The sequence below is a fragment of the Anser cygnoides genome, chromosome 4, assembly GCF_040182565.1.
Source record: "Anser cygnoides isolate HZ-2024a breed goose chromosome 4, Taihu_goose_T2T_genome, whole genome shotgun sequence".
Classification (NCBI taxonomy): Eukaryota; Metazoa; Chordata; class Aves; order Anseriformes; family Anatidae; genus Anser; species Anser cygnoides.
In genome coordinates, this window is record NC_089876.1 from 63,570,138 (window position 1) to 63,586,809 (window position 16,672).

At 48.1% G+C, this 16,672-nt stretch overlaps 3 protein-coding genes across 5 annotated transcripts in view; 2 read left to right on the top strand and 1 right to left on the bottom strand.

Moving 5' to 3' along the window:
* The window catches only part of CSGALNACT1 (chondroitin sulfate N-acetylgalactosaminyltransferase 1), a 63,702-nt gene extending 54,359 nt beyond the window's left edge, over window positions 1-9,343 (top strand). The window contains exons 11-12 of the transcript XR_010831217.1: window positions 2,140-2,216; window positions 9,204-9,343. The gene's annotated coding sequence lies outside the window, so the exon portion shown is untranslated. The remainder of the gene's footprint in view (window positions 1-2,139; window positions 2,217-9,203) is intronic.
* SH2D4A (SH2 domain containing 4A) lies at window positions 1-11,084 on the bottom strand. Its single transcript, XM_013179849.3, has 9 exons — window positions 10,897-11,084; window positions 9,914-10,073; window positions 9,132-9,291; window positions 6,974-7,039; window positions 6,447-6,582; window positions 4,297-4,513; window positions 3,213-3,343; window positions 2,532-2,752; window positions 1-951 (listed from the first exon to the last, which is right to left on the bottom strand). Exons 1-9 carry the CDS (start codon window positions 11,078-11,080, stop codon window positions 859-861), a joined length of 1,368 nt encoding a protein of 455 aa, XP_013035303.2. The 5' UTR covers window positions 11,081-11,084; the 3' UTR covers window positions 1-858.
* The window catches only part of CDKL2 (cyclin dependent kinase like 2), a 21,511-nt gene continuing 14,130 nt past the window's right edge, over window positions 9,292-16,672 (top strand). The window contains exons 1-2 of one of the 3 annotated variants that reach the window (XM_048049725.2): window positions 9,292-9,425; window positions 11,078-11,218. In XM_048049725.2, the coding sequence (XP_047905682.2) occupies window positions 9,387-9,425; window positions 11,078-11,218 (180 nt within the window). In that variant the 5' untranslated portion in view covers window positions 9,292-9,386. Of the gene's footprint in view, window positions 9,426-11,077; window positions 11,219-16,274; window positions 16,617-16,672 lie in introns of those variants that run through there. The other 2 variants (XM_048049723.2, XM_013179920.3) reach the window with 2 other exon arrangements.

The following is a 16,672-nucleotide window of genomic DNA, read 5'->3' on the forward strand; positions in this document are numbered from 1 at the left end:
TGCAGTAATATGGACACAACTTGTAATAAATAGCTCCATTCTGGAAAATAGCATTCTTTACTGGCAAACATTTCTGTAAACTTTACTAATACTGATATGCCCTGTTTCTTACATTGTTTAGGCTCTGTGCATGTTTCTTGCAAACAAATTCCTGTATCTCTTCTCCTCTCCCTTCTAAAAGATTAGTCCCCCTCTATGCAGAAAGGCCAGCGTGGGATATAGATACAGGTTAAAAGAGTGAGAATCTATATTCAGAAGCTAAAGGAACTTTTAAAATGCATTTTTCATGAAAATCCCTCTACAAAGAACACATGTCACTGAAAGGCACCAGGGGTTTGCTTGGATGTTTGGCTCGAACATCCTTGATTCCAAGGGCACAGCATTTTACAGGATTAAGCTTCACATTATACAAATTACTCTCAAGACCAATTCACTGCTCCGAGTTGTTTGGTGCCTTCAGGAAGCTATGATCTCATTCAATTGCAGATACCAATCTATTTCCCAGGCAGCACACAACCTTGCAGTCAAGAGCAAAAGGCAGCTTGAACATAGATGTCCCCGAGGAAATCTGCAGAAACCCAATGAAAATACGTGGCAGTATCTCCCCGTGCAGCTGATACTTCATCATCTAATTCACTCCAATGTGCGTGATATTTCTGGGTGCTTTGTAGCTTGCTGGGCTGATGCATCCTGTTGAAATGAGAAGCCCACAACAGCACTTATCCTCCTACTGCTTTGTTGTGAAGGATTTAAAATACAGGGACTTGAGGCAAGTTTCAGGTAAGCGTCAGCCAGCTCCAGTTCGAAGTGCGGTCTTTGTGAAAACAGGTTCGGGGCTACGGGATGAGACTGAGAAGTTCACTTAAAGAGAGAGATGTAATCTGGTTCGTGGTCCTCTTGACCACATGGGTAAAGCAACAGCTCCTTCCCCATGGAAGTGATGGCTTCTTCCTGTTGGCAGAGGATAAAGTTAAAACACTTTTCAAACAGACCAGGATACGCCCGACCTATCACAAAGTCATGGAGTGAACAGCAGTCTCCCCGCCTCCGTTACTGCGTGGACTTCTTCATTCTGCTGTGCAATACGACTCAGAGCCCTGGGAATTCAGGGGACAGATCCACAGGGCTGACCTCTGCCTTCAAAAAGCAATGTCAGTGCTTGGTGCGATAACCCAGTGGTGTGATTCTGGTGGTTCTTGGAAACAGCACTGCTCGTCTCATAGGTGACCACAGCTTCTACAGGGTGCAGTGCTGTCCTGCCTAGGAAGAGCCAGAGCGAGGACTGTGCAGCATGCAGGTAAGCAGGACCGCAAGATCGCTGCACTTGTGCTAGTTCAGGCAGGGGTGCGCACGAGTGGGATCTGAGCTTCTGGCTCTGTTTGTGAGAGGGACAAGGGTGGATCCTGCAGTGAGCACGTGCCATCTGCTTTGGCAAGCCCTTTTCTAACAAGAATTCCCTCAAAGCAGGGTTTCTGCTTCCTATCTTGTTCCCAACCTCAGCAACAGATGCATGGTGGGAACTTGCCTTCTTTCACGGTCCCCCAGTGGATGATAAGCAGAACCCACCAGAGCATTTCATCAGGGTAGATTCACCCTACTCCCACACACATCTGCTGTAGTGCAGTGGAGTCTGTAGGATTCTTTGCAGACTGTGGGTGTGACTCTATCTTTAATATAGACATGCACAGCCAGGCTTTAAATCCTCCAGCTTTGGTACCAGTAGCTGTCTAGCTCCTGCTTTCAACAGGTTCAGCCCGGACTGTGAAATCTGCACAAAAGAAGCAGGTTGAAGCAGTGCAGATAGAACTCTAGCAAATAAGCATAGATATTTTCCCCATGTCCAATTTAGTTTAGCCATGTATGCATTATGCTAGGCACTTACTGAAAAGAAACACAAATATATGAACCTTTAGGCAAAAAGATTGTCCTGTCCTTGGACAGATCTTACAATAAACGAGTGCAGGATCTGGTTGGTTTTGGACCCTACGCAACTGCAGTCAATGCAAGCGAACACTTGGTGTTACTGTTGCAAGAGCGTACTGGCCTTCTTCCTTCCCTTCCTATATTTGCTACTTTTGCTCAGTACAGCGCTTTGTCTGCTTGGAGATTATAACAATACCTTGTTCTCTTTCTTTCCAGAGCTAGAGACGAGCATATTTTCTGCTTACCTGACCTGTTGGGACTCTACAACAACGGACAAAATCAAAAATTCCTGAGTAAGTATGCTGTCACCTATCACCTTATCAGTATTTCTACTAAATAATATGTAGGAACTTGAGCCCTGTGCAAGATCTTCTGCCCACTTCAGGAGTAGCAATTCAGGTCTAAGACATTTGAGACGTATTAGGTTGTCTGAGACATCCCTATAGGGCTGGCATACCCTTCTGGAGCATCGCAAAGGATACTCAATGGTAGCAAAAATGGGCCTTCTTACCTACACTATAACAACTAAATCTGTTCCTTCTTATTTTGAAATGCCCTGAGGCAGCTACACAAACAAATAGCTAATGAGTGCCTTGCTAGAATTTCACCTTGTGGTAGTCGACAAGGTCAGCCAGCGTTGAATGTTGTAGCTGGTCCACTCCGAGGAAGCTGTAGGAATCACTAGAGGCGTCAATAAGGAAATGTTTACATCCCTCCACAGACCGATAGGAAAGCACGTAGCCTTTGATTTTCTCGCTGACCCGGACCAGAAAACTCCCCGGCACCATTTTGCTCAGAAGCTCCTCTGCTTTCTGAGAAGTCAGGATACCTGTTGAAAACCAAAATACAGAGCTGAAGAGAAAATAGCATTTGCAGAGGTGGGAATGGAACACTTTTCACAAGAAGTGTTCTTTACCATTCTAAAACTAATTCACAGTGCTTCCATACCTGCATGTTTTCTTGCTCACTAGTCCAAGAGCCATATTGCGATTGCTAGTAGCTGGCCATGGTCTCACGCTAACTGTACTTCATGCTAACTGTTTCATTCCTGGCATATTAGGCTTGTTATCAATGGGCTATGAGAATTTGAGATCTGGCCTCTGTTCTGAGACTTTAGCTTAGCCTTTGTTGTAATGCTAGAGGAATTTAAAGGAATTTAAACTATCATACACATGTAAAATTGATAGCTAGGCGCCTTTGAAAAGCTCCTGGGCCCAGCCTCTTGCAGCAGCCATGTTAGCAGTACCAACTTAAAAGTTTGGGTGGGGGCAGAAATGCTCAGAACTCACCATGGAACCATGGTGCTATCGTGTCTGTGGTTTTCTGATAGCCAGCTCGGAGCGGGAATTGCTCCTCTTTGAACCACTTAATGATGCTTTCTTCAGTGGAATTGGAGATTGTCCTCTGGATTCCCTCTTTCCTGTTACAAAAGAAAGCAAATTTGTGCAAGTTCAAACAGCTGTTGAGTCATTGTCAGGAATTACCTTTTGTTCATTGTATTAAGAACAGCCCTAAACAGAAGGCTTACGATAATGAAGCTGTCAGCATTATTGTATGGGTTTCAGTGGACACCCAGCAAAGAGAATGTACATCTTCTAGGCTTTAGGATGTTCTGCTATATAAGCCTGTTACTGAGTGACTTCACGCATGGCAGGTAAGAGAACTTGACTCTGTCAGAAGAGGGTCTTTTTATCTCCAAAAGCTCCGTATAATCCGGAGGTTGGGCATTCTGGGAGGTGGCTAAGAAGGGCAGAGCCAAGAGCCAGGAACAGAAGGCTGAGGGTTTGAACCTGAGGACACGCTGGTTAGCAGCTCCGGTGGCATTTCCCTCAGCTGGGTGAAAACACACAGTGCAACTTTTACACCATGACATGGACGCTGATCCTCAGCTGCTAAGCCCTCATCTTTGTTTTTAATGGTCCAAACCTGGATTTCTAGTGTTTTCAGTGGAGGTGGGTCCCTTTGCAGTAAGCCACCATCTGTCCTTGTCTGTTACAACATGACAGAAGCAACTCCTGCCAAGGAGCCTTGGGTGAACTGGAGTCACTGAAAATCACTGGAAGACTGCACAGAACTGTATGAGTGTCACAGGAACAAGGCTTCTGTTGTGGGAGCTTATCTAGTGAACAGGAATGTCAATGAGAATCCCAATCGGACAGTAAACCTCCAGGAGTGAACAAATACGCCTCATCACCGTAATCAACAGCTCTGCCCCAATCCTCACACCCTAGGCTGGAATATTTTATAGCCTGTTTTTCCCAGTGGAGTGTCTCTCCTCCACACAAGGAGGACAGGTAACATTTCTCATCTCAGCCAGCCCTTGCCAGAGCAGAAGCAGCTCATCCCTCAAGACTGCACAGGGATGTTTCTTACCTAACTCCTTTCCCGTTTGCCATCACAGAAGGTAGAAGTTTAGGCTTGGGTGGGAGAGGTGGGTATTGGAGCGGTCGCCGGTCTCCTGCTGTGGCATTCTTGGATATATCTGCCTGCTTCCCTCTGTGGACACCCTGCAGCGAAAGCCTCCTGTAGTCGTCCCTGGCCTGCCGTGCAAGGGAGCGTCTCTTCTCGTCTGCTGCCTTGGCTTTCCGCACTGGAACAAAAAATGAGTCCTACAGGAGTGAACAAGCGGGCAAGTTTTAAGCTTGCTGCCCTTTGGTCATCTCCCTGCTTGCTGAAATTGAGGAATAACTCATTTCAGAGCATTTGGGTTCTCTCTGTGCTCTAGCCCTGGGCACAGACAGTGTTACCGTGGAGGGAGGGGTCTGTGGGACTAAGGTTCTCCCCATCCTGTGTTCTCAAGGAGGCGTTTGAGGTTGACTAAGCTGGAAGTCATTCGTCTTCCACACAAGCTTGTAGTGGCTCAGCTACTCTGGCCACTGTCTGAAAGATGCACTCATTTCTGAGAACAAAAACAACTGCTGAAATGACCCCAAAATCAATCTTCTGAAGGATTTGAAAGTCCTGATGGGCTTTGAGGAGGGAAGGAAGTCTTGCTGAGACTGTTATGGGAAGTAGAGAACTTGGCTGGATATTTTTTTTTCTGAAATACTGCTTTGATTCTCCAGGTTATAAGCATTCAGTAGCACATCCTGGAGTCTGCAGGAGTAACGGGCTCTCCAGTCTGAGATAGGCCAGTTCTTTCCTTGCTTTTGTAATCAACTGCAGATTTATTTTATTAGTAAGAAAAATAAAACCCTTGGTCTGAAGTGAAAACAATTGGTAGTACTGCATTGCCATCTACTGAACAGCAGGGGAGGAACTGAGGAAAAAAACACATCAAGTTCTCCAATATTCCTTCTTCCCAGGAGAGGAAGTGTGAGGGGCAGAATTTGAAGCTGGGTGGAAACAAAGGCAAGCAGAGCGTGAGGGTATTTCTTACATACCAAGCTTGTAACCCTTTGTTTCAGTCTCTGAGGAAGCTGGACAGCAAGACTCCATGAAAAGGAATTGAGTCAAGATGTCTCTCTAACTCAGGCTATTTTTTAAAAATCGCCTTTGAAGTATGCAGCTACTCTGGGAGATCTCTGAAGGAAATGTAGCTATCATAGTGACTAAAGCAGGGAGTTCAGGAAGTACTTGGCAGCAGTGACAGATGTCACTAGAAGTCTCATACTGTTTTCTCATTTTCCTTTCTATTGTTTGGATTTGTTATGTTAGAAGGTACTCTGCTTAGGTGGGATTTTTTTTTTTGTATGGCAAGAAAGCAGATGGGAGGACTATGCCTTGCAGAAATGGTAAAAAGCGAGGAGATTTGGAGTGGCCCCTTGTTCATGTTTTATGTGGCCTCTTTTTTCATGTTTTATATTATTTCTAAGGTCTTGGATTAGCCCACATCTCCACATTGTGGCTCAGTTGTGCACAGAGGAGTTTTGCTTTGGCCTTATGCTGACCTTCTGCACAGAAATGAATTTTATGGAGCAGCAAAAGCCCTCCTTGCTCCCTTCTGAAGTCCAAAAGGGGCTCCTTTCACTCAGTGAAAGCAGTTTGCCATGAATAAAGTGCTTATGAAATTGCCCTCTTTAGTTTGTCCTCGCCACCCATTATCCAAGTCCACATGAGCAATGGTTACTGCAAAGGTCTACCAAAGGCAATCTCTGGTTTAAAATCAATTATCTTGGCTACACCCACGTGGCTCCTATTTGTTGATTATTTTAATAGGGTTTCTGAGCACTACCACATGCCAGCAGGACCCATTCTGCTTGGCACTGTTAGTGTTCAAAGCTATCAGATTTCAACTAAAAAGAAAATCAGCTTAAAATACAGAGAAGACTGATATGGGGAAATGGTTCCAAATGGTGATTTTTCTGTAGGAAAAATTTTCCATTTCCCTGCCCAGCTCTAGTCTCAGTGCTGTGTGGACTCAGAAAAATTCTGATAATGCAGCAGTGTAGTTTTTGGCAGTACTCTCCACCCACTGACTGAGAAATACTCAGTTCCAGTTTTGCAGGAGAATGACTGAGATGACCACACAGAGCCCCAAGATTTCTCAAGCCCCGTAGGAAAAGGTCATCCTAAGATCTTACAGGATTCCTGCCATTCAGGCTCATTCTCATCAGATTTCTGCAGCGTACTCTGAGTCTCTGAGCTTGTGTGGCTTTGCGGTATTGCCTTCAGTGGGGCTGTGGTTTCTTCTGAATTTCTCTTCTGTGCTTCCTTCATCTGTGAAAGACATAGTACGCTTAGTGCTTTGTCCCAGGCTAGTTTTAGCCCTGCTTTTTAGCTAGCCTTGAAATACTGAGTACTGCATTCTTTTTTGTGAATCCGTTATTTCAACAACATGCAGACCCTCTTCCTTTACTGCAGGTCACAACAGAGAAAATAGGGGAAAACAGTCTACCAGAAATAATCAGGAACATCGTCCTATGGTATTGCCCAGTCTGCCAGGCTGGCCTCCTTTTTGGCCAGTCCAAATTGTAACACCACACTCAAGGAATATGGCAATGTTGAGTAAAACTGATCCAAGAGGTGGACATTTGTGGGTCAGGTGAGTCTCTGAGGCTGACTGGGCCTCTAGAATAAAGTCTGGGCCTGCCTCAAGATTGCAACTTACCTGTGGGAAGCCACCCTTCCTCACGTGGCAGTCTGCCAGCATCTGGTGAACATCTCTGGCTTCCCTCTGGGCAGAGGAAAAGAGCAGTGAGAAATGAATGCAGCATCAGGACCTTTACTCTTTTTTTAGAGCATGACCTTCCAAATTTGGAGAATTTGCAGGTGGAGAGTACAGGTGCCACGTAGCAGCGCTGGGCTGCCATAGCCTGGGAAGCTGTGCGTGGGGGAGTGCCACGCGTTGTGCTCTGCAGGCTGCCCTCCTCTCACAGCCCTCCCCAGAGACCCCAACAGGGCAGGCTGGAGCGTTCTGCATTTTTAGAGCTGATGCCAAGAAGCTGCTCACTCCTTCTCACTTTTATGTGATACATGCACAGGAGAAAGAGTCAGGGGTGTCAGGATTGTCCCAGGCCTGCCTGGATTTGCTAAGTGATGATCCAAAGTGGTCCCAGGAAGTGGACAACTTCCTTTCCTTCCCTCCCCAAATCTGCTAGAGCTTTACCTGCCTGTGCTCAGCTGCTGCTATGTGCTGCAAACCGCTGCTTGTCAGACTGACCCAACAAGCTGCGTGTCTCTTCCCTAAAACCAGTCTAGCTACACTAGCAGAGGTTAGTATCCGAGACCTGTCTTTTAAGAAAAAGTTAGCCTTGTCTTTGAGCAAACACCCACCCACCTCCCTGTTTGACTCAGCCTGCCTTCCGCAGCACAATGAGTAACGAGTTACCTGCACTGCACGGCTTACCAAGGACACGCTTTATCTTTTACAATGCTTACTATGAACCCGTGTTTCCAACTTCCCTGTCCTAGGCAGAAAGCTAGGAAGTTAAAATGTGAGTGAAGCAGCTTGTTTTCTTAGATCAAACCCCTGCCCCCTGCGGCAGGCGGAGCACAATGCCCAGTTCCCTCAGGTACAGTTAAGTGGGAACTACATCTCAGGAAAAAAAACAGCACAATGAGCTTTCTCCCCTCCCTCTCTACACCTAGAAAATGCAACACTCTGCAGCCTGTATCCCTCCTACTAGCAAAAACATCAGAAACCTGGGAAAATTACCCATAGCATAATGACAGAAAACAAAAAGTAATATATATATATAAAAAGCCTCAGTTTCTTTTGAAACTTTGAAAGGGTTTTCCATTTTTTGGTGGTGGTGGCATTTTTGGTTGGCTGGGTTTTGTTTTATTTATTTAGATAGCTCTGACTAATAACTTCCTTTAAAAGGGGGAGGAAAAAAAAATCTCCCACATAGTTGCTCAGCTTCAGCAAACAGTGCTGAGAAAAACCCAGTGTGATTCAGAGCCTTTTGATAAAGGAGTCAGCCACTGGATTCCCTTCAGTATTTTGGCAGCAGTGGGAGAGGCACTCTACCAAAATCCAGCTTTCAGTTATCATGCTTTTATACTGAGATATGGCATGGCTGGGTAATAAAAGAATATACAGTCATACAAGTTAGCAGCAAAAGGCTGAGTGAGAACTCACTGAATGAGATTGGACTTTTCCCAGTGAGTCAACAGGACATTTCCGTTCAGCTTTGGCTGCATTGGTAGTTAATTGAATTTGTCCTTTTCTGTTCTCTGCAAATGGCTTTTTTTGGTAGCCAATTAAAAAGTAGAAATGTATTTACGACTGGAGAAAAATATTACCTCAGTAAAGGTGTAGTTACTGACACTGCTTACTTGCATTTGGCGTTTTCCTATGCTGTAAAGGTCATAAGGTATTTTACCTGAAAATATACATGTTAGAGGATACTGGTAAAACTGTATACATCTGATCTCTTGTAAAAGTAGATGATTTGTCTGCACACGCAAGTTTATAGCCCTCAAATCCTGGGATAGGCTCTCTGGTCTTGCCCAGAAAGCAGTCCAGACTAGCCACAAAGCAGGAGGGAGAGTACTCTGACCCTCATTTTATCCACAAAGAACAGAAGCAAAGGATTTGAGAGTACTTGTCCGGTGCTACAGAGCAGATCTATCCCAGCTGAGAATAGCACTTGGACCTCCCAAGGATGTAACAGCATGGCTTCTTCTAGGAGTACAGTAAAGCCCTTCACAGTCAGCTGGCGTTTCTCTCACTCAAATTTGTATCAATAGCAATCAGGATTTGCTGCACTTCCTAGACCTCAGGCAAATGATGCTGGTTAGTATGGAAAAAAGGGGGAAAGTACCTTTTTGAGCTCCTGGCTTTTCCCCATTTTAGCAGCAGCAGTTTTTCTATCATCTGCTTTCTGTTCCTCCAGAGTGCCTTTATTGTTCCCCTGAACATCTGTCTCACCAAGGACTCCCAGCTGGGGATGCGGAGACGGCGTTACAGAACAGTTGGTCTCTCTGAAACGGGAGACAGGTCTTAGGAATCCCAGGGAGTCACTTTCTGCTCTCCAAGCATCCGAGAGGAAGTTACACATGAGCAGAACAGCACTGCAATGGAGCACGTGCGTGCAGCTATCATATCTCCAGATCAGGTAGATGGAATAATTAATTTAATTACTCATTGGGAGCACCTGCTGGTGAATCGGTGCAATCCAAATGCATCACCTGCTGCGGTGACAGAGCTACCATTTCCTCTGAACTGCTGCGGTGACCGCAGCAGGGACATCACGGGAGACTCCGTGAGCTGGGGAGGGCTTTGGGCTGGAGATGGTCTCTGCCAGCGCTGTGCGTACCCGCAGAAAGCCGACCTTCGCCTGAGCCTTTTGCCTGCAGGTAGAGTGTGACAGCCACACCCTGCCCAGCCCCAAGGTGGAAATCAAAGGAAAGAAAAAAGAGGTTTTATAAAGGGCTTGCGCTACTTCCTGGTGGCGATGCTGGACTTGCCCACCCGCTTCCTCGCAAGAAGGAAAATTCACAAAACAGAGGGGAGAGTCCCCAGAGAAGAGTCCAGCCTCCAATTTCTAGGAATGTCTTTTTCTCTGTGTCTGCCCACCAAGTCCTCCAGGTGAAGGTTGCTTACCTCGCTTCCTTGCCTTGCTCGCTTGCTAACTGCTTTGCCCTTTGTGCCTGGATCTCTTCACAGATGGCTGCATACGATTTATCTGAAGGATGCTCGCCCATCACCCAGACCCAGACATCGTTGTCGGCACCCAGCTTCCATTTCACTGACTTCCCGCTGGCTGGAAAAGAAGTATCTCTTTCGCAAACACTGTTTGCTCAGCACTCTGTGCAGGGCCTGTGTCCCACATGCTGTGTCCCCAGCTGCTGCTGTTGGCAGAGCCTTTCCAAAAGTGGCTGGACATGGGGAAAGCTCGGCTGGGACACAGGACACACCTCCCATTTCATTTCACAATACTGCAGCCAAGTCAGTGAAGGGGACATTTCTGAATCTGGGGACCAGGGATGCCAGTATTTCCTTTCTTTCTCTAATTCCTTGCCACCACCCTCCCCAAGCATCTTGTCCAAGTGAGGGTTAACTATCTGCAAACAGAGCAGGTGGGAGAGCAGTGATACCATGCTAGCAGATAATATGCTGTGTAATCCAGTCAAAAAGACTTCACATCTAAAAGCACAAGGGAAACTCCTGCAGATCTGGTGCCTCAGACAAGGTAAAGGGACTTGCCGAGCTCCCCTATGTTCCTGGCACCCCAGGACAGGCATTTGAGTCGGTGGTTATTTTACAGACGGGTTCAGAGGCCTCCATTCAGTGGGATGCTTGATGAGCTGCATCTCCTGCTGCCAGGAGTAAGGAAGCCACAGCTTCCCAGGAAAGGGAGTTTAGGAACTTGGCAAAGTATCTGGGTGAGGGAGTATTGTATGCCATTGTATGCCAGCCCAAACTCAGCTTGGGAAGTGAGGTTAGTTATAGTTTGGAAATGCAGCTATGATGTGTCCCTGGGAGAAGAAATTGCCCTAGGGACACGCTACCTCCCGTTTCTGGGGAGCCGTTGAGTTAGTCAGGTCTGTGCCAGAGGGGGAAGCAGCTGGCAGGTCGAGACTTACCTTTTCTCGGCGGTGGCTTCTTTTGCTGCTTCTTTTCTTCCTTTTCTGCGTCAGCTTCTCTTTCTTTCCACCGTCTGATCTGCTCCTGCCTCATCTTGAAAAAGAGGATCTGTTTCTGCTCCTCGCTGAGTTCTGCCAGCAGGTCAGGATCGATGTACATGTCCGATAATATCTGTTTCAGCATGGCTGGAGGTTTCAGTTACGCGCGTTTGTGGCGATGATCTCCAGGGATCTGGTCCTCTTCCTGGCTCAAATGTGCCTGCACCGACAAGAAAGACGCCCTCCCCGCCTGAGCCCGGAGCAGGAATGCAGGCGTGCCAGGGTAATTATACTTCTATCTTTTTTTTTTTTTCAGCTCAGACTTCCTGCACAGACCAAAAAAAGTAAATAAGTAGCTTAAAACCTGCTATTAAAATTCCTTGAAATAGCAGGTGAGCTCAGCTCAGTCACAGCCCCCGCGCGCTCCACAGGGACAACTGGCCAGAAGAGGGAGAGTTCTGGAGTGGGGAGGTTTTGTTTATATACCTTGATAAACCCAGCTGATAGTATATCAAAACAGAGAGCGCTCTGCCTGTTACAGTCATCAGAGGTGTGGCTTGTCCGTGCCGAGCAAACATTCCTGCTGGGCAGGGAATCAATGAACACGTGGGCTCCTCCTTTGAAAAGGAAAATTTTGAGATGGGGCGGCTCAATCTTAACAAGTCCGGCCAGCCTCATTTCACCAATGAAAGATTGGGAGGGCTTTAGGCTCTGCTTTTGAGGTAAGGGCGGGAGACGCCCGGTGAGAATTTTGGTGTGCTCCCATCCATCAAAGGCAGCACCGCAGCAAGTCAAGGAGTACAGGTAGCGCGGCTGGTTTCTACAAAGCCAGATCGGCAGCAGCTGACGAGCTGAGGCAGCTCCCGGTCTGACAGTTCTTGCTGAGGTGCCTTTCCCACGTGGCCAGCCTGACACCATGCATCCACTTTTATCTGGATGAAGCGGACAGGGAGAATCAGTGCCCCTCTTCCTGCCCTGGATCACGTCAAAATACTTAACGCCCACACAGCTGTGCTTTGTGCCCATATATTTACACTTAAAGCAAAGTGTTTCTTCTGGAAAAATCAGGAGCGCTCAGCTGGCAGGGGAGCGAGGAAATAGAAATGTGGACTAAAGACCTTGAAACCAGCTCTTTTCCCTATCTTATCTGGATAACCTCATGGATATCAGGAGGTTGGTTGATAACACCTGCGATGACACTTGTACAACCCAGGTGTTGCTGAGGAAGGAGGAAGAGGACAGAGGAAGGCTGACAGCTATAGATGAAGTACGATTCCCGAGCGGGCTGCACGGTGGCTGGCCAGGGGCAGCAAGGGGCTTCTGGGCAAGCTTTTGAGATCTGAAGCCAGCAGGCTACAGAGAAAAGGCCAGTGGGGTTACTCACGTCCTTCTACACAAATCCTGGGAGTCTGAGGAACGAGCACACTAGGGCACAGTGCAGTAGATGGGACGGAGGTGGTTGGTGGGGCACAAACTGACAGAATGACCTGCGCCAGGGTGAAGCAGCAGCAAGTATTAAATCCTGCTGTCAAATCAATAAAGTTTCTTACAGTACAGGGTGTAGATCCCTAGGGACCCAAATCTGGGGTTGAGACAGGAAAAAAAGGTGTTGGGAGCACCTTCAGATTCGAAGCATGACTGCTCAGATTCAGCCCAGAGTCTGCCTTTTTTTTTTTTTAATTATTTTTATTTTCATTTTGGAAAGAAGTAAAAGAATAGAGAAGGGAGTGTCAGAGAAACATAATACTGAAGCTTTCCAAAGGAACATGAACACGGTGCATTTAATTAGAGGAAATGGGGCAGCAAAACAGCAGCCTTTGTAAAGTCCAACTGGCAGAACAGTATCTGCTGGGTTTGTTCTGCTGCACTGGTGTTCCACCTTCCTCCGTCTCGCCCCCAGGCTGGCATCAGGCAGGCTTTTGGGGCAGGTCAGTGGGAGGTGTTCTTATCCAGGTAATGCTTTTTAGTATCCCCCCAATAACAGAATGGTTCCAGATCAGCAGCCAAAGGAAGGAGCTCGGGCTGTCCAAGAGCCACGGAGGACTGCAGCTGCAGAGAATGAGCAGCTTTTTGCGGGGGGAGGTTGGTGGGCAGTCCCCAGTCCCTGGGGAAACCTGAACTGTGTGGTTAGACTGCAAAACTGGGGCACGCTGCTGGGGGATTATTGTTTAAGCTTCATTGCCTCCTGCTCCGAAGCACTGTCTGAAAGAGAAGCTATTTGCAAACAGGTCAGTGTCAGAACAGCACGCTTTGGCAGGATGGGGACCCTTAAGCTTTCAGTTTTGGTTTGTTTGCTTGTTTTTAAAAGACCATTTCAACACAGTGCAAATTGGAGGATGCAAAGTTTATTTTAGTGGGGTTTATTTTAGCGAAATTCATGTCTTCAGAGGGTACTTGATGTTGCTCTGATTTTAGAGAACATGACAAAACTGCTGTTTAAGTCCAAGGTGTTTTTTCTTTGGAGAAACAGCAAGGGTTAAGACCTCTGTGGATCTGAAACAGTAGCTGAAGCAGATGATAGCTTTGAGCATGGTCTGAACTTGAGGGTTGGGCCAACAGAAATTAATCACAAGGTCTAAAATTTAAGAGGCTTTTAATGTAACAGTCTCATTGCATGAAGAGAGGTGAAATCCTTTTATTCCCTTCAGGTGAGAAGGTATCATTTGTGGTTTGTGTGGGCCAAATACTAAGTGGTTTGCTAAACAGAGGGCACTCAATATCTTGCCCCGGGGGGGACCGGGGGAAGGCATCCAGCTGGTCAGGTCTCCCAGCAGCTCTGCCTTCTGGCTCTGGGTCAGCAGAATTACTCTTCCCTGGAAACTCTTCAGTAAAGGCACAGCTCACTAGCCAGCAGGGTGCCTGAAAAAGAGGATGGCCAAAAATTTTCCTGGAAAGGATGTCCTTGCTACAACTGAGACGTGTGCGTCTGTGGCTGGAACTGACTGGAAGCGCGGGCCCTGAGCTCGATTCCCCAGCTGGCTGCTGTCCTGCACCCTGCCTCTTCGTACAGCGCTCTGCGTCACCTCTGTGTGGGCCCTTCTCACCACCTGGCTGCACAGGAGCCATCTGACACGGGCCAGTGTGGTTTACGTTGCAGAACTAAAACGTGCAGTGAGCAGAGCTGCAGAGGCTGTGGTGCTGCTTTCCCCTTCCCTCCCAGTACTGCCCCCTGGTGCTGCAGGTGACCTTCCTCACTGGGATGTGCTTCTCTCTTAAGGTTCCTCGCGCTCTGTGTCTAACCTGCCTCTTTCTGCCCGCCTGGGTTACCTCCCCACTTGGGAGACAGCCCCTCACACATCTGTGACAGTCCAGATACCAGGTTTTGCCTGGGACGCTTGCACAGATGGGCGAAGAATTCGGATGTTTGGTGGCGCCCATGTGAAGGTAAGGTACTCTTCCCATTCTGCTGCCACGAAGTCTGCCTGAAGACAACCTGGAAATTCTCTCCGGTGCATTTAAGCAGCAGCTTGCAACTGTGTCTCACCTTGACTCAGGCTGAACTGCCACTGAAAGTACTGGAAACTTCCGCTGCTTGAGGGAAACATACAACCCTTAAAAGAGCAAGGTCACGCAGCATTTAAGCTGCCTGCTGGAGAGCAGTCTCTTCCGTGCTCCTGTCAATCATCTACCATGAATGGGGGAAATCTAAGTACGTGAACACACGGATCACTCCATGTCACCCCTGGCAGGCTCATGGGACACCCCCTTCTGACATCCTGGTATTCCCTATTCTCACTGCCACAAAGGGAAAAGTTATCCAAGAAAGCAGTAGGCAAACGTACATAGATACACATTTGATATTCTCTATATCAATAAATTAAATAAGGGGGTATAAAATGAGATAGTGAACATATTGAATGGTGGCTGTTGTACTGATTTTCTGAGGCAGCTTCTTCCAGCTGCTGCATGCACCTCTACGGAAAATGTGACAGGAACGTTAAATTAAAAGTGACCCCAAGAGGCTCAAACATTGTGAGGAAAAAAAAAAAGGCAAGAAAAGCTGTTACTGCTGATTTTTTATCAAGTGCCACTTATACTTCTCTTACCTCTTTCTTCAATCTTCTGCCCCTCCCCACACTCTTTAGGGATAATAAGGAGACGACGGTTTCAAGGATCATAATGTAGTTGAACCTTAACTTTCAATGCAAGACATGACAAGGTCATGTACTCTTCTGAATCACATCAGAAAACAATACTACTTTTCTTGATAAGACAAGTAGTTAAAATGGTTTATCTCTGAAAAGGGCTTGCTGTCTTTGCTTTTTTGTGTTGTTGCCTTAGCTTTCCCAAGAGGTAAATTAGTGTATCTAAGCCCTCACCAAGGATTTGAAGACCTTGAAAAGCTAGATGAAAAGCAGAGAAGAACAGACTATCACTTCCTATCTTTGCTTCATGACGCTGGAGGTCTATTCAGGACACCTTTCATCCAGGCACTGTAAACACACTGCGAGAGCAGTTTTGTGCTGAGGAGCCCATCACGTGCGTGGCTGCAACACAGAGTAAGGAGCGGGGCAAGAGCAATTCAGCAGGGATGAGATCAACGCCCCCCTCTTCCTCATCTCCCCAGCCCTTCTGTAACTGCAGGCCCAACACACAGGCTGACGCTTCCTCTCCTCTTTAAAGCAAGGGCATATTTTGCTCCCTCAGGAATGTTAGAATAGGGAGGGATGTTAGAAACAGGCAGCAATGTTAGAAATAGGAAGGAATGCTCAAATATAATGTTATAGGGCTTGGAAAATGGTCCTCTTCAAAGCCAGTCTAGTCTTTTCCCCAGCTGTCCTGCTGCAGGCATGTCCCACACAAGGGCCTCATCAGCCCAGGAACAGGGGGGCTGTAGGATGCTGTGTCCCCTAGCTTTTCCCTCACACAAGGGTCCCGATCTGTCAGCCCTGGAACGGGGGGGCTGTAGGATGCTGTGGGCTGTGTGTTTTCCTTCCAGCCCCTGTGCTCTGCGTGCAGTGCTGAGGCCCCAGGCAGCACTGCGCTAAGAAAGCAAAAAGGTTTCCTATACGAAAATAATCCCTTGCTCATACTGGACAAGCTGGGGAAGGAAAAAAAAAAAAAAACACGTTATCACTTTTGACATCAACCCCACGCAGGGGGGAGCACCATGGCGGTGCCTCCGCCTCCACACGACGCCCACGGGGGGGGGAGGACGGTAACGGGGGGTTGGCCACAAGGGGGTGATGACGGTAACGGGGGGGGCAAAGGGGCAGGAGGACGGTAACGGGGGACGGGACGAGGCGTCGTTCCGGGAGGGGGACAAGGACCGGCGGAGCCCCTCGGCCGTCCCCTCAGAGCCGCGGCGACCGTTGCGGCGAAGGGCGGGAGGGGGCGCCCGCGGCGGCGGCCGTTGCGGCGGGTGGCGGCGGCCGTGGCGCGTTGCGGCAGGTGGCTGCCGTTGCCCCGGTGCCGGTGGGCCTTCGGGGTGCGCCCGCCGGGCAGCGCGAGGGTCCGGGCGAGGAGCCCCAGCTCTTGCCCGGGCTTCCCGGGGGTTGGGAAGGAGGGGGGAGATGGAGAAGTACCAGGTCCTCGGCTTCCTCGGGAAAGGCAGCTACGGGGTGGTGACCAGGTGCCGGAACAAAGAGAGCGGGCAGGTGGTCGCCGTCAAGAAGTTCCTGGAAAGCGAGGATGACACGGTGGTGAGGAAGATCGCCGTGAGGGAAATCAAGCTGCTGAAGGTGAGCGGGGGGAGCCCCGGGGGGCGAAGCTGCATTTTAAAGACCACGCAGGTGTC